Genomic DNA, 23732 nt, shown 5'->3' with positions numbered 1-23732 from the left:
CAATTTATACAGGTTTAAATGGTTAAGTTGACATTCCTTTTCGTCTGCCTCTTCCTCTTAAGGAAACACTCATCAAAAGAATATGTAATCAGGTATTTTCCAGATTCCCAGATTTCATGCGGAAAAGCAAACATGCAGCCTTTCAAACACTTTCTGACCCAAAATACTGTGGAAAGATGAAGGTGAGTGCTCTTCAGTTTGCATACACATAAGGACGATAGACAAAATATTTATCAGTGACATGACAGAAACACCAGCTAATTCAGAAGAGACGGTAGCCAAAGATAAATGGTCCAGTTGTATCTGCATTTACTAGCTTACTCTGAACGTCCATCGGTGAGTTCTCAATTAGAACAGTTATGTCAAATACACTTCAAACCTTCTTGCATATTGGATTCATATCCTCTTATACACTGTTGCCACATGTATAATAATTTGTCTTCAAATTTTAAGGAGCTAATCTACCAGATATGTAAATGCTAATGCAAAATACGAGGATGAGGATAGGTAGGAGCTCAGAATTAGAGAAAGAAACTTTTTGAAGAGTTCTCTGAGTTCTCTATGGAAACTCTTAAGAGTTTTCAAGGCCTCTATGTCGAGACTGAATTTTTTGCCTCTTTTTTACTTGCCAACATAGATTGCAAGGTTGCAGATCTTATTTGTGCAAGTGAACGTCTGTCATACACCAGGACACTGCCCTCTGGGTGTGGTCTTGATGATGGGTTATTGAGGGAGGGGTCTGAAAAGTTGAAAGTAGAATTAGGTTCACCAACCATGACCCAGGCCTCTGGGCATTGCCTGTCATAGCAGCATAAAATAGTTTCCAGCCTCCTTGTAGCAGAATTCAGTTGTTTAACCCTTAATAACTATCAGGAATCTTTATTTATGGATATTTATGGATTTAGAGATTTTTTTACAAAACAATTTCCAACTTTATGTTTTAATCAACAAAAAGTAAGTTATTTCTTTTGGCAAAAAAATAAAAAGGAAGTAATTTAAAATAGGTTTGTTTGTTTTTAATCCTGGAAATACTAGCAGGAAACATAGCAGTTAATCTGCATAAGCTCCCCATTAAAATTAATAAAAATTAAAAAAAAAATCGGCATAAGCTCACCATAGTTTAGTTTGCCTGGACCTCTAAATTTTATGATATAAAATGTAAACTAGGGAGACTACCTTAAAACGTTTTGAATGTATTTTTTTACTGAGATAAAATTGACATATTACATATAACATATTAGTTTAGATATACAATATAATGATTTGATATGTGTAAATATTTTGAAATGATTACTATAGAAAGTTTAATTAACATCCATCTCCTCTCATAGTTAAAATTTTATTTTATTTTTTGTGATGAGAACTTATAAGATCTATTCCCTTTCAAAATACACAATATGGTATTGTTAACTGCAGCCACCATGCTGTACAACACAGCCCCGGGACTTACCTATCTTATGGGAGCTTGTACCTTTTGACTGCTTTCACCCATTTCACCTGACCCCCACCACCACCCCCTGCCTCTAGCAACCACTAATCTGTTCTCTGTACCTATGAGTTTGATGTTTTGTTTTAAGATTCCACACATAGTGAGATCATACAGCGTTTGTCTTTGTTAGACTTATTTCAACTTCACATAATTCCCTTAAGCCTAAGGTCTATCCATGTTGTCTCAAATGGCAGGATTTGACTTCTTTTTCCATGGCTGAATAATATTACATTGAAGATATTACATATATGTGTGGTTTTATTTCTAGGCTCTCTATTCTGTTCCGTTGACCTGTGTCTGTTTTTATGCCAATGCCATACTTTTTTTGATTATTATCTCTTTGTAATAAAGTTTGAAATCAGAAAATGTGATGACATTAGTTTTGTTCTTAAGGTTGATGTGGCTATTCAGGGTCTTTTATGGTTCCATTCAGATCTTAGGATTGTTTATTCTGTTTCTGTAAAACAATGCCATTGGAATTTTGATAGGGATTGCATTGAATCTGTGGATAGCTTTAGGGTAGTATGAACATTTTAGCAATATTAATTTAATCCATGAGCACAGAATATCTTTCTATTTATTTGTATCCTCAGTTTCTTGCTTCTGTGTCTTAAAATCTTCATACAGGTCTTTCATCTTCCTTGCTTATATCTGTTCCTAGGTATTTTGTTATTTTTGTTATAGGATTGTTTTCTTAATTCCTCTTTCTGATAGTTCCTAATTAGTATATAGAAATGCAACTGATTTTTGTATATTGATGTTGTATCCTGCAACTACAGGGTGGGGCAAAAGTAGGTTTACTGTTATGAGGATGCAAAACACAGAGTTTATTTATATATTATTACTTATTGTATTGTTTTCCATATGAACAACTGTACACCTACTTTTGACCCACCCTGTATACTTAATTTGTTTATTAGTCCTAACAGGTTTTTGGGTTTTTTTAGGGGGTGGAGTCTTCAGGGTTTTTCTATATATAATATGTAATCTACAAATAGAGGCAGTTTTACTTTTTTTCTGATTTGGATGACTTCTCTTTCTTTTCCTTTCTTTCCTTTTTCTTTTTCTTTCTCTTTTCTTTTCTTTCCTTTTCCTTCCTTTTCTCTTCTTTTTTTTTTTCCTTTCCCTAATAGCTCTCTGGCCAGGAGTTCCAGTACTATGTTGAATAAAAGTGGCAAGAGTGGGCGTTCTTATCTTGTTCCTGGTCTTAGAGGACGTGCTTTCAGTTTTCACCTCTGACTGAGCAAGTTAGCTTTGGAATTGTCATATATGAACTTTATGATGTTGAAGTATGTTCTCTCTATCCCCCTTTGTTGGGTGTTAGGTATTTTTAAAATAAATAGGTTTGTTCTGGTGAGAATACTCTATGGCAGGGCTAGTCAACCTTTTTATACCTACCACCCACTTTTGTATCTCTGTTAGTAGTAAAATTTTCTAACCACCCACCGGTTCCACAGTCATGTTGATTTATAAAGTAGGGAAGTAACTTTACTTTATAAAATTTATAAAGCAGAGTTACAGCAAGTTAAAGCATATAATAATAATTACTTACCAAGAACTTTATGTTGGATTTTCGCTAAGTTTGGCAGAATAAATCTTTATAAAACAACTTACTATAGTTAAATCTATCTTTTCATTTATACTTTGGTTGCTCTGCTACCGCCTACCATGAAAGCTGGAATGCCCACTAGTGGGCAGTAGGGACCAGGTTGACTACCACTGCTCTATGGTTTATTATCACAACATATATTTTTTTAAATTTTTATTTATTGATTTTATTTTCTTAGAGAGATGGGGAGAAATAGATATTTCAAATCAAATCATATTTACTAACAACAGTAAATTTATTTTTGTCATCCATTTATTGACTTTTATTTATTTTAAATTAAAAATATAAAAATTTCCATTAATTTAGAACTGAGCACTAATTATCCCATAATTTAAGCCAATAGAATATCTCCAAAAATCATGGCTTCTTTTGAAAACTGCATTATCTATTGTTATTTATTTAAATTTTATTCAATGTGACTTCACTAAAAGTTAAAACTCGTAAAATTAAATGAAAATTTATAACCCTGCACGTTATATTTTTTATATTCATTAAATATATGATTTAAAGCACACTGTTTATTAGAGTTATATATTTAGGGTAATAGTTATATATTTAGGAATTAAGATAATTATAGCATTTGTATTTTGTTAAGATTTTTAGAAGGGTAAAAACAAGCGTAAACTGTTGCTGGAGGCTAGGTGTCTTTATATGTGAAGGAAGCATATGATTTACTTGTTTTGTCAGAGAGCACCGACAAATCAGAGACTGAAAGGAATAAGCTATCAGTAATTAAAATAAAAAAATAAGTAATATTTTTAAGACTCTGTTTCATCATTTTATTAGCAACATTATGGGTGATTTAGTGATTGAAAACCAATAGACTTATTATGGATTTATTGCCTAGAGGGTTAAAAATTCCAAGTTGCGTATACTTTAATACAGGTGATTAAAGGTCCTAGTTCTGTTTCTCTTATTATAGGTTAGCCTGCAGGTGCAATTTATTTGTGGACATCATACCCACTGTATCCTTCATAAGCTTTAAAGCTACACTCATGACTCCAACTCTTTTAAGTGTCAAGGTATTTGTTGACCTCAACTACTATGCAAGGGTCTAGTCACAAATTGCACTCATTTCCGTATAAGAATCTTCATTTAAAAAATAAAAAAAAAAAAAAAAAAAATAATCTTCATTTTTTCTTTCCCTTGGGGAGTGCCACAAATCCACTTACTATTGAGGGGGGAGGACTAGGAAGCACAGTTTAATGCTATTAGAATCACACAAGGGTCATGTTAATCTGTATGCCTAATTTGAGTAAAATTAGATCCAACATTCCTAGCTGTGAGCATTCACAAATTTTTAAGATTCCTTTTTAGGTGGATTGCCTAGGTCTGTGAAGACTAAGTGAGTGATAAAACATTGGGTCTGTCCCAAGACTAACCTATAATGAATATACTATCACTTCTGAAATTTCTAATAATGGATGTTAGTTTATAGTTATTCATTTAGTTAATGAGTCTGTTTTTTAAATTTTTTGAACTAGCCTAATAAAGACCTCTAGTCCCAAAACATTCACTTTTCTTATTACTTCTTTTGTTTTTACTGTAAGATATTCAAGAATACCTAAGAATGCAATAGGTATGATACTATTCCAAACAATAAGAGTGGATTTCTGTGCAATATGTCTATGATTTAAAATATTAATATCTTTAAGAGAATGAAAATACAAGCCACAGGCTGGAAGAAAATATTTGCAGAACAATAAGACACTATTATCTAAAATATACAAAGAACTCTTAAAACTTAGCAAAAAGAAAACAAGCAATTCAATTTAAAAATGGGTGAAAAATCTGAACAGATACCTCACCAAAGAAGATATACAGATGGCAAATAAGAAGATGAAAAGATGCTTAATATCATATGTCATTAAGGAATTACAAATTAAAATAACGAGATACCAGTAATACCTATTTGAATGGCTAAACCCAAAATACTGACAACACCAAATGCTAGCAAGAATATGGAGCAATAGGAACTCATTTTCTGCTGATGAGAATGCAAAATGCTCTAGCCACTTTGGAAGACAATTTGCAGTTTCTAATGAAGCTATTATACTCTTACATAAGTCCAACAGTCACACTCATTGGCATTTATTCAAATGAGTTAAAAATTTATGTTCATGCAAGAGCCTACATACAGATGTTTATAACAACTTTCTTCATAATTGCCAAAACTTGAAAGCAATAAAGATGTCCTTCAGCAGGTAAATAGATAAAATAGATAATTGGTCTGTTCAAACAATGGAATATTATTTAACAATAGAAATAAATTATCATTCAAGCCACAAAATGACATGGAGGCACCTTAAATGCATGTTGCTAAGTGAAAGAAGCCAGTCTGAGAAAGCTATATATATACTGTATGATTTCAACTGTGTGATATTCTGGAAATGGCAAAACAATAGAGAAAGTGAGATGATCAGTGGTTGACAGAGGTTTGCAGGGATGGAGGAATAGGTGTAGCACAGGGAAATTTTAGAGTAGTGAAACAATTCTATATCATGCTGTTACACTGGATGCATGTTATTATACCTTTGTCCAAACCCACAGAACTATACAATATAATGAATGAGCTCTAATGTGAACTATAGACTTAAGCTGATGATAATTTATGAATACTCATTCATCAGTTGGTATAAATGTACCACCCTGATGTAAGGTGTTAATAGGGGAAGCTGTGTAGGAGAGGGCTGGGAGTGGGTGGAAGACGGAGTCTATGGGAGTTCTCTGTATGTTCTATGTAATTCTTTGCTCTGAAAAAATAAAGTATTAATTTAAAAAGTTAATGTATGAAATTAAATGCATATCACTTTATATAGAATCATTTATTTTATATAAAATAATAAAACTAAATGCCAGTAAAACTACTTTATAGGTTTTCCAAGTATTAAAATATTGTTTACCTGGTCTGTGACATTTTTACTCAACACTTGATTGGTTACTTGAGTAGACTATTTCACTTTATAATTATTTTGAGGGGTTCAGGGCAGAGGTCAGAATTAGGACAGTGTCTTCTCTTGCTCAGATATGAAAAGTGTTAAATTGAGTATAAATTTTTTATTTTAAAGGTTAAATATTTATCATTGAAAAAATAAAATTACTTAAGTGTTTATTGAAAAGTTTCAAAAAACCTTAGACTTTATTCAGAAAATTTCTTTTCTTTCCTTCATGGGTTGCTTTTCCATAGTGTTCTAGAGCTGTCATTGCCAGATGTGGAAATGTCTGTTTTCAAAGTAATAGTATTACTGTATACACAGGCTTTGAATTATTTGCTTCCTCCCTGAAAGCACTGTGTGTAGGGGCAGATTTTTGGCATTTAGAGGTCAGAATCAAATCTGGAAGTCAGGGTTTACTGTAAATAGAGACACAGTAGAAAATGAGGAGAGGAATATGTCTGACTGATTATTTTAAGAAAATAAATATCATGACATCTATCTAGAGAGAATTTAAATACTTCATAAAAGGATTGCTGCTCTGTAATTTAGTTTCTGAACATATTGTAGATATAAAGAAAGTATATTTTGAAAATTAATACATTTTAATGTGTCCCATAATGTGAAATGATTCCTTTTTATTAAAACAAGATGAGATGAAAGAGAAGTCTCTGGGAACTTTACCTATTATTCACAATATGATGAATAAAATTTCATGTAATATATAATACTTCATTTCTCTAACTTGCTAGAAATGAAGGGAATTAGGAAAGCTGACTGACATCATGTTATATTAAAATAGTTTTAAGAAATTCTCAGGTGATGTCTATATGTACAAAAAACACACCCATTATTGGAACTGGATCACTGATATTCTGTGTTTCATTTCCAGGTCCTTCAGCAGCTTTTAAATCATTGCAGGAAAAACAACGATAAAGTTCTTCTCTTCTCCTTCTCCACCAAGGTGAGTGTGGTCTGAAGCAAATTCTTGATTGGTGCAGACTGAGCTCCTAAAGCAGAAAGCCTCAGGTGCATAATGTCATCCAGCCAGATGTTCTGCCCTATACAGTAGGAAATGGCAGTGAGATAAGCAAGCGACTTAAGTCTCAACTATGTCAGAGTTACTGTCAAAAACAAACTCAAAGATAGATTTTAAAGTTTCTGTTGATATTTTTGTTTATAATTAAAATGTTCTTTAAGACATTTAAGAGATTTTAAAATGTAGAAAATAGCATAAATAAATGAAATATATTTACATAAATAATTTGACCAATACTTTTTGTTTTCTTTTCTTCTCCGAGTGAGAAGAGGGGAGATAGAAAGAGAGACGCCCACATGTGCCCTGACTGGGATCCGCCTGGTAACCCCCGTCTAGGGCTGATGCTCTGCTCATCTGGGGCTATGCTTACAACCAAGCTATTTTTAGTGTCTGAGGCAGAGACTCCACGGATGCATCCTCAGCTCCTGGGCCAGTGTGCTCGAACCAGTTGAGCCATGGCTGCGAGAGAAGAAAAGAGGGGAGGGGAACAAATGGGTTGCTTTTCCTGTGTGCCCTGACCGGGAATTGAATCTCGGACTTCCACACACCAGACCAATGCTCTACCACTGAGCCAACCAGCCAGGGCCTTATTTGATTATAGTTTTAAAAACTAAAGTTTTTTTTTTCTTGAAAAATTTATTATTTTTTTTAAAAAAAGATTGCTGAAGGTTAAAGTTAGTTTCACTGTAATGGAATATATGTGTCAAAAGTCAGAAAAATATTTGTTGCTCTTGTAATTATAAGAAATTGTGAGCAGCAATAATGCGTACTTAGAACTGTCATCTCCAAGTGGCATGAAGCCTGTTAAACCGTGCCCTCACCCTTGCCCATCTCCATGCCTTGCCTCCAGTTGCTCGACATACTGCAGCAGTACTGTATGGCATCTGGGCTTGATTACCGGCGACTGGATGGGAGTACGAGATCAGAGGAGAGAATCAAGATCGTGAAAGAGTTCAACAGCACACAAGATGTTAACATTTGCCTTGTCTCCACCATGTAAGAAAATAAAATTTAATAACTATCTAATTGCTTTTAAGATTAGGGTAATTTTAAAATGATGACTGAATTTTCAATGGTTAGGCTTATATTGCTTTGTTTTATTTGGCTTTAAGGAGAAGCAGCAAAAATACTATTAATTATAATTGAAATAAAAATCTCTTGAGTTTTACCTAACCTTTTCTCTTTATTCCCTTATCATCATTGAGTTCCCCTTTACATGTGTGCGTTTATAAAGATAATAATTTTAAAAAAACTGATTTTTTAAAAGGAATTTTCTGTGGTAGCGTTTTGACTCATGTCTGTGGTCAGAACGAAACTGAATTAAGTAACTGAGTTATTAATCAAATAATAGAGAATCATTTGTAGCATTGGTTTTCAAATTACGCTCAAGGAGCCTAGAGAGGTCCCAGGGCCAGCTGGCCAGGCACTTCCTACCTCATCTTTGCCGAATCCCAACCAGAGCAGTTCCACATTTACAGGTTTTATTCAAATTAAATCAGTTTTAATACCTGTCTACAAATCTCTAATTAAAACCTTTTAAAGAATATATATACTTTAGAGGAAGACTTAAGTTAGCATAAACACCTAAGTAAAATTAATCTTTATGGGGGTAACAAATTTATAATTATTGGCATTTATCTAGTGTTTTACAGATTTGCTCCCACTGCCTTTCAAAAGGAATTTCAAGGATTTAAAAAATAAACGTATATGCCGGACCTGTGGTGGTGCAGTGGATAAAGTGTCCACCTGGAAATGCTGAGGTTGCCAGTTCAAAACCCTGGGCCTGCCCGGTCAAGGCACATATGGGATTTGATGCTTCCTGCTCCCCCCCCCCTTTCTTCTCTAAAATGAATAAATAAAAATTAAAAAATAATAAAAAATAAACGTATGTAAAATTCAATAAGGTAGAAATAAGTCAAATTAATTAAATGAGGAAGAAAATGATATATATGATGAGTGAGTGACTTGCTGTTGAGCACTAGAATTATTCTTGAATTCTTGCAACTAAGGCAAAAGGAGAGGAGCTCTGGGTTCCCAATTTCCTGTGAATGAAGTTGTCATCTCTCACGAGCTCTTACATATGGGGCATTAAGAGACATAGAATACTGTCTTCATTTAATTTCTGTAAAATAAATATCCTTAACTTTTAAATAATGTTTTTCAAAGTAATAAATGCCTTCAACAACAGTACAAATAGTACAGAACTTAGGATATGCTATCATCTCTATCAATTCACCCCGTTTGATTTGATGAGATCTGCCTTAAAGCTCCTAATTATCTCTTCAACTGCATTAGAAATTACTATTTAATCCATCCATTGAATTTTTTATTTTTAATGACTGTATTTTTCATGTTTAAAAGTCCCGTTTGCTATTTTTCAAATTTACCTGATCATCTTTATGTATGTTTTGTTCTTTATGATTTCCAGCCTGCCTTTTATTGCTTTAGTAATCTCAATCTTTTTTTTTTTTCAGTCTCCTTTTGAATGGCATTTTTGCTCTATTAACTCTTGTACCTGGAAGTCCTAATCCTTCTATTTGATGCTTCCTCTGGTTCTTGCTAATGTAGATGGTATCAACACATTATTAATCTGTTTTTACTTTGAGCTTATCTTCAGTGGGTCTTTTACCTTTGTGGAAATCCTTTGATTGTAGCAGTTTTCCACTAGTGTGGTGTTGCTTTAACTTCTACTAGGCATCCCAACTAAGGGAGAGGAAGAGGTATAGTTTCCTATATTTCTGTGACTGAATTCAAACAGTAATTTGTTGCATGTCATTACACAGTAAAAATTCTGACATAACATAATAAATACATTCTTCAGCAAAAGACACAAGCTTAGTTTTTGTTTTGTTTTTCTCATTTTTCAATAGTTTATATTTAATTTCTATGTGAGGTTGCTGAATTATCACATTAGCTTAGTACATCATTTTGCCAGAATCCTAAGTGTTGTCTTTTTATTTGTCAACATTGCACAAGCATGGTTTTTGCTATGAAAGAAGAGCACTTAGTCTATTTATACTACTCTCTCCCCACTTTTCACACAATCATTATTTTTATTTTTCTTAGATGTATATAAATTACCTATGTAACTTTAAATCATGTACTTTAATTTTTGATGTTCTAGTCCATCTACTTCCTACAGTATCTTCTCAGTACTCATAATGGATTGTGTTAGCTTAGCACACAGCCACCCTTTCTTCTACTTTCATCACTGTTCATATTATCTGTCAGCTGTTTTAACTTTTACCTTATCAGGGGTATCACGAGTTTTCACAGAGTCCTGCAATATAACCATGTCTTCCATGTTCTACCCTCAGGTTGATTGTAAAATTTAGGGATTGAAAAACAGCATTCACATTATTGTGATTTTATAAACATTGTTTAATGCCTGGACACATATACTAAGTTAACCTCTGAATGTTCGTGACCTCTTGGCCAATTCAAAGAGAATAGTCTTAATAGAAACTTCAAGTGAACTCTGTTTTCTAGCTCTTCATTCATTATCTTAGGTTTACACAGTTCAGTTTACTTTATATTTCAATCATAACTTTCTTATTGCTTTTCCCTTGGTGTATTTTTGCCTTTTATGATTATAATAAATCTTTAATATATTACTAATACACATTCCTACTTTCTCTTCTGTTGACTCCTCTATATCCTGAAGAACTTTCTTATGCCTTTTGTGGTCTGGTTTTAACCTAGACTGGCTACTCTCTGGGCCTCATTAAGAGCTGTTATCTTGAAGTTTTCTTCACTTCTCTTCTGCACTGGATCCACTTTTTCTGGATTACATGCCAACTTCGTTCTTGGTTTGCCTCCTTGTTTCACTGAAGAATATCTTCACGTAACTTTTTAAGTAAAAATTATAGAAAGTGCCTGACCAGGTGGTGGCGCAGTGGATAGAGCGTCGGACTGGGATGCGGAAGGACCCAGGTTCGAGACCCCGAGGTGGCCAGCTTGAGCGCGGGCTCATATGGCTTGAGCAAAGAGCTCACCAGCTTGGACCCAAGGTCGCTGGCTCCAGCAGGGGGTTACTCGGTCTGCTGAAGGCCCGCTGTCAAGGCACATGTGAGAAAGCAATCAATGAACAACTAAGAAGTCGCAACGCGCAACGAGAAACTGATGATTGATGCTTCTCATCTCTCTCCGTTCCTGTCTGTCTGTCCCTGTCTATCTCTGCCTCTGTAAAAATAAATAAATAAATAAATAAACTGCCAGTTGTTATTTAAAAAAAAAAAAAATTATAGAAAGTAAATTTTCTGCATCTTTGAATATCAGAAAAATGTCTTTTAGTGCCCTCTCACTTAATTGCTACTTTGGCCAACTAAAGAATTCTAGATGGAAAATAGTTTCCTCCCAGGTCATTGAAGGTTATCAAAGCATTATTTTCTGGTATTTTATGTTGCTGCATAGATGGCTAAGGCCAATCTGATTCTCCTTCCTCTTTGGGAACTCACAAGAGTTTCCCTTCATGTGTACTATTCTGAAATTTCATAGTGATATTTGAGTCTTGGTGTAGGTCTTTGTTCATTTCATGTGTTAGGCATAATCTGAAGGCTTATATTCATTTTCAGCTCTGCAAAATTCTCTGATTATTTGTCAATGGCTTCTCTTCTATTTTTTCTGTATCTTTCTCTCACATGCCAGTTTGTCAGATTTTAGAGCTCCTTTATTGAGTCTTTAAATCTCTGAACTTTTATGTTTTATGTTTTTATAATTTTTGCTCTATATTCTGAGAAAATTTGTTTTCCAATCTTATTCTTTTATTTAAAATTATTAATTTTTTTTTTTTAAGGGGCCCTGGCCCGGTAGCTCAGTTGGTTAAGCATCGTCTTTTTTTTTTTTTTAATATTTTATTTATTGATTTTTTTAGAGAGAGAGGAGTGAGAGAGAGAGACAGAGAGAGAGAGAAGGGAGAGGAGCAGGAAGCATCAACTCCCATATGTGCCTTAACCAGGCAAGCCCAAGGTTTCAAACCGGCGACCTCAGTGTTCCAGGTCGACGCTTTATCCCACTGCGCCACCACAGGTCAGGCAAAAATTATTAATTTTTTGTTTAAAATTTTTCTTGCTTCCTAAGCTCTTTTTTTCTCTGACTTATCTTTATTCTGGAATATCAATATCTTAAAGACTAGCTTTTCATAATCATCTTATTCAGTTAATTAAAGAAGGCTAATCTCACATTTTTCATTGGGTTGGGATTTTTATTGTAATCACTGAATTTATAAATGACTTTGAGAAAATTGGTATTTTTATGATACTGAGCCTTTCTATCCATGAACATAGTATCTGCATTTATTTAGATTTTCACAGAAATGTTATTTAAGTGAATATTTCATTTGACCCTTTAAAATAGTTAACACCTGACAGTAAAGCTTAATTTATTGAAGGCATTTCTATGGAATATTAAGATCTGGTTAAAGTATAATTTTTGATATACTTATTTAATATAAGAATAGAAGGACCTAAGGAATGAATAGCCTCCATGCTCACTATGGGTCTGTCTTAATACCAATCTTCAGCTTAAAGAGGTCTATATTTTATTTTATTTCTTAAGGAGTAGGCCTTTGCTGTTAGTCATATAACAACAGAACTATAGACAGAATTATCTCATCTCTAGAAATAGAGTTTAGAGACTTTGTTTTTTTTAATTAATTTTAATGGGATGACATTGATAAATCAGTGTACATATGTTCAGAGAAAACATCTCTAGGTTATTTTGACATTTGATTATGCTGCATTCCCATCACCCAAAGTCCAAGTGTCTTCTGTTACCTTCTTTTTTTTTTTTTTTTTTTTTATAATTTTATTTTTTTTAATGGGGTGACATCAATAAATCAGGATACATATATTCAAAGATAACAAGTCCAGGTTATCTTGTCGTTCAATTATGTTGCATACCCACCACCCAAAGTCAGATTGTCCTCTGTCACCTTCTATCTTGTTTCTGTTACCTTCTAACTGGTTTTCTTTGTGCCCCTTTCCTCCCCCTCACCCAGTAACCCCCACACTCTTGTCCATGTCTCTGAGTCTCATTTTTATGTCCCACATATGTATGGAATCATATAGTTCTTAGATTTTTCTGATTTACTTATTTCACTCAGTACAATGTTATCAAGGTCCATCCATGTTGTTGTAAATGATCCAATGTCATCATTTCTTATGGCTGAGTAGTATTCCATAGTATATATGTACCAAAGCTTTTTAATCCATTTGTCCACTGATGGACACTGGGCTGTTTCCAGATCTTCGCTATTATGAACAATGCTGCCATAAACATGGGGGTGCATTTCTTCTTTTCAAACAGTGCTATGGTGTTCTTGGGGTATATTCCTAAAAGTGGTATAGCTGGGTCAAAAGGCAGTTTGATTTTTAATTTCTTGAGGAATCTCCATACTGTTTTCCACAGTGGCTGCTCCAGTCTGCATTCCCACCAGCAGTGTAGGAGGGTTCCCTTTTCTCCACATCCTCACCAGCCCTTATTCTGTGTTGTTTTGTTGATGAACGCCATTCTGACTGGTGTGAGATGATATCTCATTGTGGTTTAATTTGCCTTTCTCTAATGATTAGTGATGTTGAGCATTTTTTCATATGCCTATTGGCCATCTGTATGTCCTCTTTGGAGAAGTGTCTATTCATTTCTTTCGCCCATTTTTTGATTGGATTGTTTGTCTTCCTGGTATTAAGTTTTACAAGTTCTTTATAAATTTTGGTTATTAACCCCTTATCAGACGTATTGTCAAATATATTCTCCCATTGTGTAGTTTGTCTTTTTATTCTGTTCTTATTGTCTTTAGCTGTGCAGAAGCTTTTTAGTTTGATATAGTCCCATTTGTTTATCCTGTCTTTATTTCACTTGCCCGTGGAGATAAATCGGCAAATATATTGCTGCGAGAGATGTCAGAGAGCTTATTGCCTATGTTTTCTTCTAAGATGCTTATGGTTTTATAGCTTACATTTAAGTCTTTTATCCATAAACCCTAAAGTCTCAGTCAAAAAACTGCTAGACCTGATAAATGAATTCAGCAAGGTGGCAGGATATAAAATGAATACTCAGAAATCAGAGGCATTTTTATACACTAACAATGAACTGTCAGAAAGAGAAATTAAGGAATCAATCCCCTTTACCATTGCAACCAAAAAAATAAAGTACCTAGGAATAAATCTAACCAAGAAGATTAAAGACTTGTACTCGGAAAATTATAAAACATAGATAAAAGAAATCAGGGAAGATACAAACAAGTGGAAGCATAAACTGTGCTCATGGTTAGGAAGAATAAACATTATTAAAATGTCTATATTACCCAAAGCAATTTATAAATTCAATGCAATACCGTTTAAAATACCAATGACTTACTTCAAAGATATAGAACACATATTCCAAAAATTTATATGGAACCAAAAGAGAACACGAATAGCCTCAGCAATCCTGAAAAGGAAGAATAAAGTGGGAGGTATCACACTTCCGGATATCAAGTTATACTACAAGGCCATTGTACTCAAAACAGCATGGTACTGGCATAAGAACAGGCATATAGATCAATGGAACAGAACAGAGAACCCAGAAATAAACCCACAGTTCTATGGACAACTGATATTTGACAAAGGAGGTAAGAGCATACAATGGAGTAAAGACAGCCTCTTCAACAAATGGTGTTGGGAAAATTGGACAGCTACCCGCAAAAAAATGAAACTACACCACCAACTTACACCATTCACAAAAATAGAGACTTTATTTTTTTGAAAGGAACTTTGTTTCTATTGTAACTCAGCCAGCCCTCAGTTATAATTTCAGAATCTCTCGGGAGATTACCACCTCAAAGGGTAGAGGCCTTCCTGTGGCTTAAAAAGGCCATCTGAGATATGTTCATGTCAAACCTTACTGACAAGAAGCTAACTGAAACAGCTGGCTAGATTTATTATTTGGGGGGGGGGGGCGTATTAGTCATTTAACTATTAGAAAATATTTCTTAATTTTTCATTTTATTTTAGTTATATCTTGTTGATTTTTTATATAACTATCAAATTATTTATCCTTATGAACCTTGTTTCAATTTTTTTCCATCACAATATTAAACTTTTAACTTCTCTTCTACTTGCTTCGCATCTAAGCTCCACTTACTCCTCTAATTTACCCATTTCTTTTATCCTTTCCAAAACTTTCTTTTCTCCCTATCTCAACTCACTCTTTTCTTTGAGTTCAAGTCTCTGTGAGATCTTTATGCTATTACCTCTATAAGCAATTTTCCAAAAGATAAAATTTATTTCCTGTTGGATACTTAACTTTAAAGTCAGAATATTTTGTCAGGCAATATTTAGGTGCCTCTAATTATTCCAATCCTGTGAATCACAGTTTGAAAGGCTCTTGAGAAAAATATTTTGTATTTCTCTTAACTGTATTCTAAAAAACTGTATCTCAACGTCTTCAGAAAGATGAGGGCATTTCTTTTGGTATATATCCCAAAATAAAAAGATTCTAAACCACTCTTCAAATAAGCCACTAGAATCATACTATATACCTGTTGTTACCTGCCTGCAATTCTTTATTTTGTTATGTTGTCTAACCAGCCTTCCTTTGTTCAATTCAGTTGTCTTCATTGACCCTTGCTTAATGTAGGATAAGAAAAGTAACAAATTTCTTTTCTCTCTTTTTATTTTTTCTTCTGAGGAGCACTGTGAGCAATAAATGCTTTATTGGAGTTATGTGTAAAGTCCCCTGAGCATTTGAAGAATAGGAATTTCAAGAAAGACCTTAAAAGAATGGTGATGTTTAAACTGGCTCTTTATAGATTAGATTGCATTAGAAGGAAAAGCAGGTTTACATAAAGGGCATTTTAGGCAGCGATAACAGCATATGTACAAAAATGACCAGGGAATTTAAGTGGTTAGAGCTTAGGATACATGGAGGGAAAGCTGGGTATACTAAATAGCAGGAATTATTTAAGTTAACAAGCCATATTGAGTATTCTGTGACAAGTCCTGGAGAAGAAAAGATGTAAACGGTTCAGACCCAGCTCTTTTAAAGTTTATAACTAAAAAAATATAAGGATGGGAGGGGTATTTATTATAAAATATGTAAAAGGGTGGTTTCGGTAGTATGGTAAATGCCAAGAGAAGCCACAAAGGAGGAATATTTAGTTCATCATTTATTAGCAATGCTGAAGGACAAGTAGAAGTTAGCCGGCAAAGGAGAGACAAAGAAAATTGCAAGTATTATATGAAGGCAAGTTTAAATATATTGGTAGTGTTATGAGATAAACCAAGAATACAAGAGTTAATCTCTGATGGATAAGAATTTGAGGGGTTTGAAACAGAGAAGTGGCATACTTAGCTTTTTATATTCTGGGCTTAAAATAATTTTGTGTAATACAAGAATGGATTTAAGGTCTGAGGTAAGGGAGAATAGTTAAGAAATCAATGAAATAACACTTGCAAGCCTAACCTTTGGTGGCACAGTGGATAAAGTGTCAACCTGGAACTCTAGGTTGCTGGTTCGAAACCCTGCACTTGCCTGGTCAAGGCACCTATGGGAGTTGATATTTCCTACTCCCCCCCTTCTCTCTCTCTGTCTCTCTCTCTGTCTCTCTCTCTGGCTCTCCCCTCTCTAAAATGAATAAATTAAAAATAAAATAACATAGGTGCAATTTAATAAGGACTTGAAATAGGATAGGGGAAGTAGGAATGGAGAAGGGAGTAGAGAAAAACATTTTTGAGCTAAATTTGACAGGATTTGATATTGGATGGCTTTTTAGTTTTTGTGTAGTTTTTTAATTTATTTTTATCTTTAAGTTTGTCGGTGACATTTTCTTTTTTTTTTTTTTTTTAAATTTAAGAGTGTCATAATTTCTCTTCCATTCCTAAAGTATATTTTTGCTGGATATAGAATTCTGGATTAACAGTTCCTTCATTTTCAGCACTTGAAAAATGTTATACTGCTTCCTTCTTCCATGGTTTCTGATGAGAAATACATTGTCATTTGAATTGTTTTTCCCTAAAAGTAGTGTGTATTTCTCTCTTGCTGCTTTCAAAAATTCTTCTTTGTCTTTAGTTTTCAGAAGTTTAATTGTGATGTGTCTTGGCATGGATTTCTTTGGGTTTATTTATTTTGGAGTTCATACAACTCCTTGGATCTGTAGCTTTATAGCTTTTCCCAAATTTGGGAAATTTTTAGCCATATGTCTTTGAATACTTTTTTAATCTTTCTTTTCTCCTTTTGGGTATTAGCTCTTCTGTTATTGTCACTTAGGTCTCTAAGATTATGTTCATTTTATTTCAGTGTATTTTCTTTCTGTTTTTAAGATTGGGTAAATTATATTGATCTATTCTCATGTTTACTGATTCTATTCTATCATCAAGTCCATTACAGCAAGTCTTGTTATTCACTTATTTTTCAGTTCTAAAATTTCCATTTGGTTTTTCTTTAGATTCTCACTTTCTTTGCTGAGACTTTCTATTTTTAGTTTGTTTCAAGCATATTTGTAATTTCTTAATCAAAGCATTTTTTATTATGACTGTATTAACATTTTTATCAGATAATTCCAATACCTGATTCATTGTTGTCATCTGTTGATTGTATTTTATTACTCAAGTTGAGACTTTCCTGGATCTTGGTATAACTAGTAATTTTTTATTGTATGCTGGACATTTTTAGTATTATGTTCGGAGACTTTATATCTTATTTAAATCTGTGTTAGCCAGACACCATGGTAGCCACATTAGGATGGAAATCCATGTTTTCTACTTGGTCTCTGTTGACATCCTTAGAGAGAGGTTGTTCATTACTATTTTTGGATGGCCTCCACTGACACTACAGAGGGGGACCTTATTATCACTGGGAAGAAAAGAAAGTCGCAGCTCCTCAATCCGTCTTCTCTGACATGAGCAGGAGTTAAAGATATTTCACTACATTCAAGCAAGTGTTTAAGTTTAGACTGCTGACTTAGCCTTTACTAACCAGGTTGAAGGTAAGGTCACAGATTTTTTTCTATTGTGTTTTCAGGAATAGGCTAGTTATTGTGTAACATTTTTCTTTCTTAAAAGGCTACATCTTTTCTGTTTCTTTGGCTAAAGGAAGAGGATTTACTTGGGGCTTTTCCTGTCTGTGATTGTTGGCCAGTTCACTAGCTTCTCCAGAACCCAGTCTGGAATATATTAGGCAGAAGAAAAAAAAGCGAGAAAACTCATTGCCATATCATTACTCATGTTTTGTACTTCCCAGCCAATCTATGTGCTCTCTACCTTTTAGTGTCTTATGTTTATTTTATGTATAATATCTAGGGTTTACATTTAGCTGCACTTAGTGGAAGGAATAAGGAGAAATATATCTACTCTTGGCTTGATTCTTTAAAATGCATATATTATTTTATTTAGCTTCAATACACTAACAGTTCTTAAATATTATGTTAGGGAAATCTTACATAAATAGCATTTGAGTATAACCAGCATAGTCTTTTTATATGAGGTCTAAGGGTCAAATTTTTAGGGATATTTTAGAGTGGTAGAAAAAGAATATTTAATAGCTATTTCATTTGCAGCATATTTGTGTTTTAATCACCTTACTTTATAATGTGAATGCAATATTGTGTTGATGTGGATATAGAAATCTGGAAAAATTCAGTTATAGAACAATAATTTTCTTTTTATGTTTTAATGTGCTCTTTCTGTTTCCTCCAGGGCTGGTGGACTAGGCCTTAATTTTGTTGGTGCCAATGTTGTTGTACTATTTGATCCTACTTGGAATCCAGCCAATGATCTTCAAGCCATTGACAGGTATTATACAGACAAAATGTAAAGTGACCTGCAAATACTTTTAATCTAAATATTTTTCTGAATTGTTTAGGTTGCTTATCATATGCCTGTTTTGAAACAACGACTCTTGGTTTTGTTGATCTGTTTCTATTGTCGTTTCTTAGTTCTATTTTGTTAATCTCTATGTTAATCTTTATTATTTCCTTTCTGTTGCTACTTTTGAGTTTAATTTGTTTCCCTTTTTCTAGTTGTTTACGTGTTAGGTTAGATCGCTGACTTAAGACCTTCCTTCTTTATATATATTCTTTGGTTGATTCTTGTATGTACCCTAACTGAGGATCAAACCTGCAACCTTGGAGTTTCGGAACAATTCTTTAACCAACTAAGCTAGCCAGCCAGGGCCACTGTTTCTTTTTTAATGTAAACATTCACAGCTATAAATTTCCCTCAGCACTGCTTCTGCTGCATCCCATAAGTTTCAATATGTTGTATTTTAGTTTTTCAATGTATTTTTTAATTTCCTTAATGATTTCTTTTTGACTGACTGGTTGCTTAAGAGTATGTTGTTTAATTTCAACATATCTGTGAATTTTCTTGTGTTTCTTCTGCCACTGATTCATTTTCTATTGTGACTGAAAAAAAAACTGTATGATTTCAGTCATTTTAAATTTATTAAGACTTGTTTTGTGGCCTAACATATGGTCTATTGTGGAAAGTGTTCCACCAGTACTTGAGAAAAGTGTATATTACATTCTTACTGCAAGGACAGTTCTAGACATGTCTCTTAGGTCCAATTTGTCTGTGTTGCTAAGGTCCTCTCTTTACTAACTCATCTTCTGACAAGAAGTTTTATGCATTATTGAAAGTGGAGTACTGAAGTCTCCTACTATTATTGTAGAGCTAGCTATTTCTTCTTTTAATACTGTCAATGTTTGCTTTATATATTTTGTAGCTCAGATGTTTGCTGCATTTATGTTTATAATTGTACCTTCTTGGTGAATTGAACCTCTTTTTCTTGTATAATATCCTTATTTGTCTATTATAACGGGTTTCAACTTAAAGTCTATTTTGTCTGTTGTTAGTGTACCACCTCTCTTTTGCTTACCCTTTACATGAAATACCTTTTTTATCCTTTGACTTTCAACCCATACATGTCATTAGACCTATGAGTATCCTATAAATAAAATATAGTTGGATATTATTTTTAATACATTTTGCCAAACTATGTTTCTTGATTGGGGAGTTTTTTTATTTTTTATTTTTAGTGAGATTCAGTCAGTAATCAAAATTGCCAACAAACAAAAGCCTGGGACAAGATTGCTTCACTGCTGAATGTTACCAAACTTTTAAAAAAGAATACCAGTCTTTTTCAATCTCCTCCAAACATTGAAAGAAGAAATACTTCCTAATATATTCTATGAGGCCAACATGGCATTGATACCTAAGCTAGACAAAAACCTTTTTTGCAAAGGCAACTACTAGCCAATATTTCTTTATAAATATTCATACAAAAATTCTCAACAAAATACTAGTAAACCATATTCAACAGCAATTAAAAGAATGATCACCATGATCAAGTGGAATTTATTCCTGGTTTGACATGTAAACATCAATTCGTGTAATATACTAAATTAACAGAATTATGGGGAAAAGACACATGATAATTTAATTGATGCAGGAAAAGCATTTACAAAATTCAACATGTTCTTATGATAAAAACACTCAACAAACTAGGGATAGGAGAAAACTATCTCAACAAAATAAAGCCCTTTTATGAAAAACTCACAGCTGGCTTCATAATCAATGGTGAAAGGGTAAGTGCTTTAAGATTAGAAATAAGGTAAAGATGCCTGTTTTCATCACTTCTATTCAGCATAATACTGGAAGTTCTTGCCAGAGCAGTTAGCTAAGAAAAAGAAATAAAAGGTGTCTAAGGTAGATAGAAAGAAAAACAATGATCTCTATTCACAGATGACATGATCTTATATGTAGGAAACCCTGAAGATTACATACCAAAAAAAAAAAAAAAAAAGATCTTAGAGCTAATAAATTTGATTCAGGAAAATTGTAGGATACAAAGTCAGTGTGCATAAATCAGTTTTATTTTCATACACTAGCAGTAAGCAATCTGGAAAGAAAACTAAGGAAACAATTTTATTTAATAGTAGCATCCAGGCTCTGGCTGGTTGGCTCAGTGGTAGAGCGTCGGCCTGGCATGCAGGAATCCTGGGTTCGATTCCCGGCCAGGGCACACAGGAGAAGCGCCCATCTGCTCCACCCCTCCCCCTCTCCTTCCTCTCTGTCTCTCTCTTCCCCTACCGCAGCCGAGGCTCCATTGGAGCAAAATTTGCCGGTGCGCTGAGGATGGCTCTGTGGTCTCTGCCTCAGGCGCTAGAGTGGCTCTGGTTGCGGCAGAGCAACGCCCCAGATGGGCAGAGCATCGCCCCCTGGTGGGCATGCCAGGTGGATCCTGGTCGGGCGCATGCGGGAGTCTGTCTGACTGCCTCCCCATTTCCAGCTTCAGAAAAATACAAAAAAAAAAAGAAAAAGAAAAATAATAGCATCCAAAAATAAAAAACACTTGGGAATAAATTTAACCAAGAAAGGGAAAGACTTGTACACTAAAAACTAAAAAAACATTGCTGAAAGAGATTAAAGATACAAATAAATGGAAAAAAATTCTGTGTTCATGAATTGGAAGATTTAATATTATTAAAGTGTCAATATTATTCAAAACTATTACAAATTCAATGCAATCATCAAAATTCCAAAGATATTTTTGCAGAAATAGAAGTAAAAGGTTTCAAGAGGCCATTCTAAACAATTGTATGCCAACAAATTGAATAGCCTAGATTAAATGGACAAATTCCTAGAAACATACAACCTACCAAGACTGAATCATGAACAGAAAAATCTTAATAGACTTATAGTGATCGTGGAGTTAACACAGTTATCAAAAACCTCCGAATAAACAAAAGACCAGGACCAGATGGCTTCACTGGTGAATTCTACCAAACATCCAAAAAGAATTAACACCAGTTCTTCTCAAACTTTTCCAAAGTATTAAAAAGGAGGAAACACTTAATTTATGCTGTAAAGTCAACATTACTCTGTTACCAAAGCCAAGCAAAGATACTATGTATATATAAGAAAATAAAACTACCAATCAGTGTTTTTTATGAATATTTATGCAAAAATACTTAAAAAGATACCAGCAAACTGAATTAAGCAACATATTAAAACAATTATACATCATAACCAAATGAGATTTATTCCTGGAATGCTAGATGGTTAAACATTCTATAAAATCAATCAGTGAAGTATGTCACATTAACTGGATCATCTCAATTAATGCAGAGAAAGCTTTTGACAAAATTCAACACTCTTTCATGATAAAAACATTCAACAAACTATGAATAGAAGGGAACTATCTCAATATAATAAAGGCCATTTATTTAAAAAAAACAAACAAAAAACCAACCCACAGCTATCATCAGACACAGTGAACAACTAAAAGTTTTCCCTTTAAAAACAGTAATAAGGAGCCTGACCAGACAGTGGTGCAGTAGATAGAGCATCAGACTGGGATGCAGAGGACCTAGGTTTGAAGCCTCGAGGTCACTGGCTTCAGCACGGGCTCATCCCCAACTTGAACACAGTGTCACCAGCTTGAGTGCAGGATTGCCAGCTTGAGTGTGGGATCATGGACATGACCCTGTGGTCGCTGGCTTGAGCCCAAAGGTCACTGGCTTCATGCTTAAGATTTCTGGCTAGAGGCCAAGGTTGCTGGTTTGAGCAAGGGGTCACTCGCTCTACTGTAGCCCCTCCAGTCAAGCAATCAATGAACAACTAAGATGATACAATGAAGAATTGATGCTTCTCATCTCTCTCCCTTCCTGTCACTCTGTCCCTATCTGTTCCTCTCTCTGACTCTCACTGTCTCTGTCAAAAAAGAAAAAACAGTAATAAGAAAAAGATTTCTGTTTTTACCACAAAATAACAAATATGATTGCACTAATATGAGGTAGCTAGGCTTATCAGATTAATAGAGACAGAACGTAGAATGATGGTTCCTAAGGGTTTGGGGTAGAAATAGGGAGTTACTGTTTAATGGGTACTGAGTTTCAGTTGAGGAAGATGACAAAGTTCTGTGAATAGATAGTTATGATGGCTACACAGCAGTGTCATCGTACTTAATGCCACTGAACTGTGCATTTGAAAATGGTTAAAATGATTAAATTTTGTTATGCATATTTTACAACAATAAAAAATGAGGAAATCAAGAGAGAAAAACTGATTATTTAAAAATAAATAACAATGAAATTACTGTGAATCAACATTTAAGTTCTGATGCTAATTTAGAGTTTTAAATTTATGTCTTAGAAAAGAAAGACTGAAAGTAAGTGAAAGAAGGATATCATTTAGAAAACTAGAAAAATAAAGTAAACCTAAGGAAAATAGAGGAAATTGTATAAACTATTAAAATAAAAGCAAAACATAAATCAATATTTTACATAATTCATGGAAAAGTGTAAAATAGACAAACTTTTGAAAAGTCTAATCTGAGGTGAAAAGGCAAATATACAGAAAAGCTTAGGAAGCAGAAGGGATAAATGAACATCAAAGTATTTCTTTATACCACCTAACATTCTAGAACAGTGGTCCCCAACCCCCAGGCCATGGACCGGTACCAGTCCATGGGCCATTTGGTACCAGTCTGCAGAGAAAGAATAAATAACTTACATTATTTCCATTTTATTTATATTTAAGTCTAAACGATGTTTTATTTTTTAAAAAATGACCAGATTCCCTCTGTTACATCCGTCTAAGACTCACTCTTGACGTTTGTCTCGTAAGTTCGACAATTATATTTAAAAATACCACAGTTTTTATGCTGGTCGCATAATTTTATTTT

At 33.9% G+C, this 23732-nt stretch overlaps 1 protein-coding gene across 3 annotated transcripts in view; it reads left to right on the top strand.

Annotated features, from left to right (window-relative positions):
- Positions 1–23732, top strand: part of ERCC6L2 (ERCC excision repair 6 like 2) — a 134059-nt gene that overhangs the window by 49693 nt on the left and 60634 nt on the right. For all 3 annotated transcript variants that reach the window (XM_066257417.1, XM_066257416.1, XM_066257418.1), the window contains 4 exons: positions 63–182; positions 6924–6995; positions 7921–8066; positions 18743–18838. In XM_066257417.1, the coding sequence (XP_066113514.1) occupies positions 63–182; positions 6924–6995; positions 7921–8066; positions 18743–18838 (434 nt within the window). The remainder of the gene's footprint in view (positions 1–62; positions 183–6923; positions 6996–7920; positions 8067–18742; positions 18839–23732) is intronic.

This window comes from Saccopteryx bilineata, chromosome 2 (genome assembly GCF_036850765.1).
Source record: "Saccopteryx bilineata isolate mSacBil1 chromosome 2, mSacBil1_pri_phased_curated, whole genome shotgun sequence".
Classification (NCBI taxonomy): domain Eukaryota; kingdom Metazoa; phylum Chordata; class Mammalia; order Chiroptera; family Emballonuridae; genus Saccopteryx; species Saccopteryx bilineata.
This window is presented reverse-complemented; position numbering and strand designations above follow the sequence as displayed.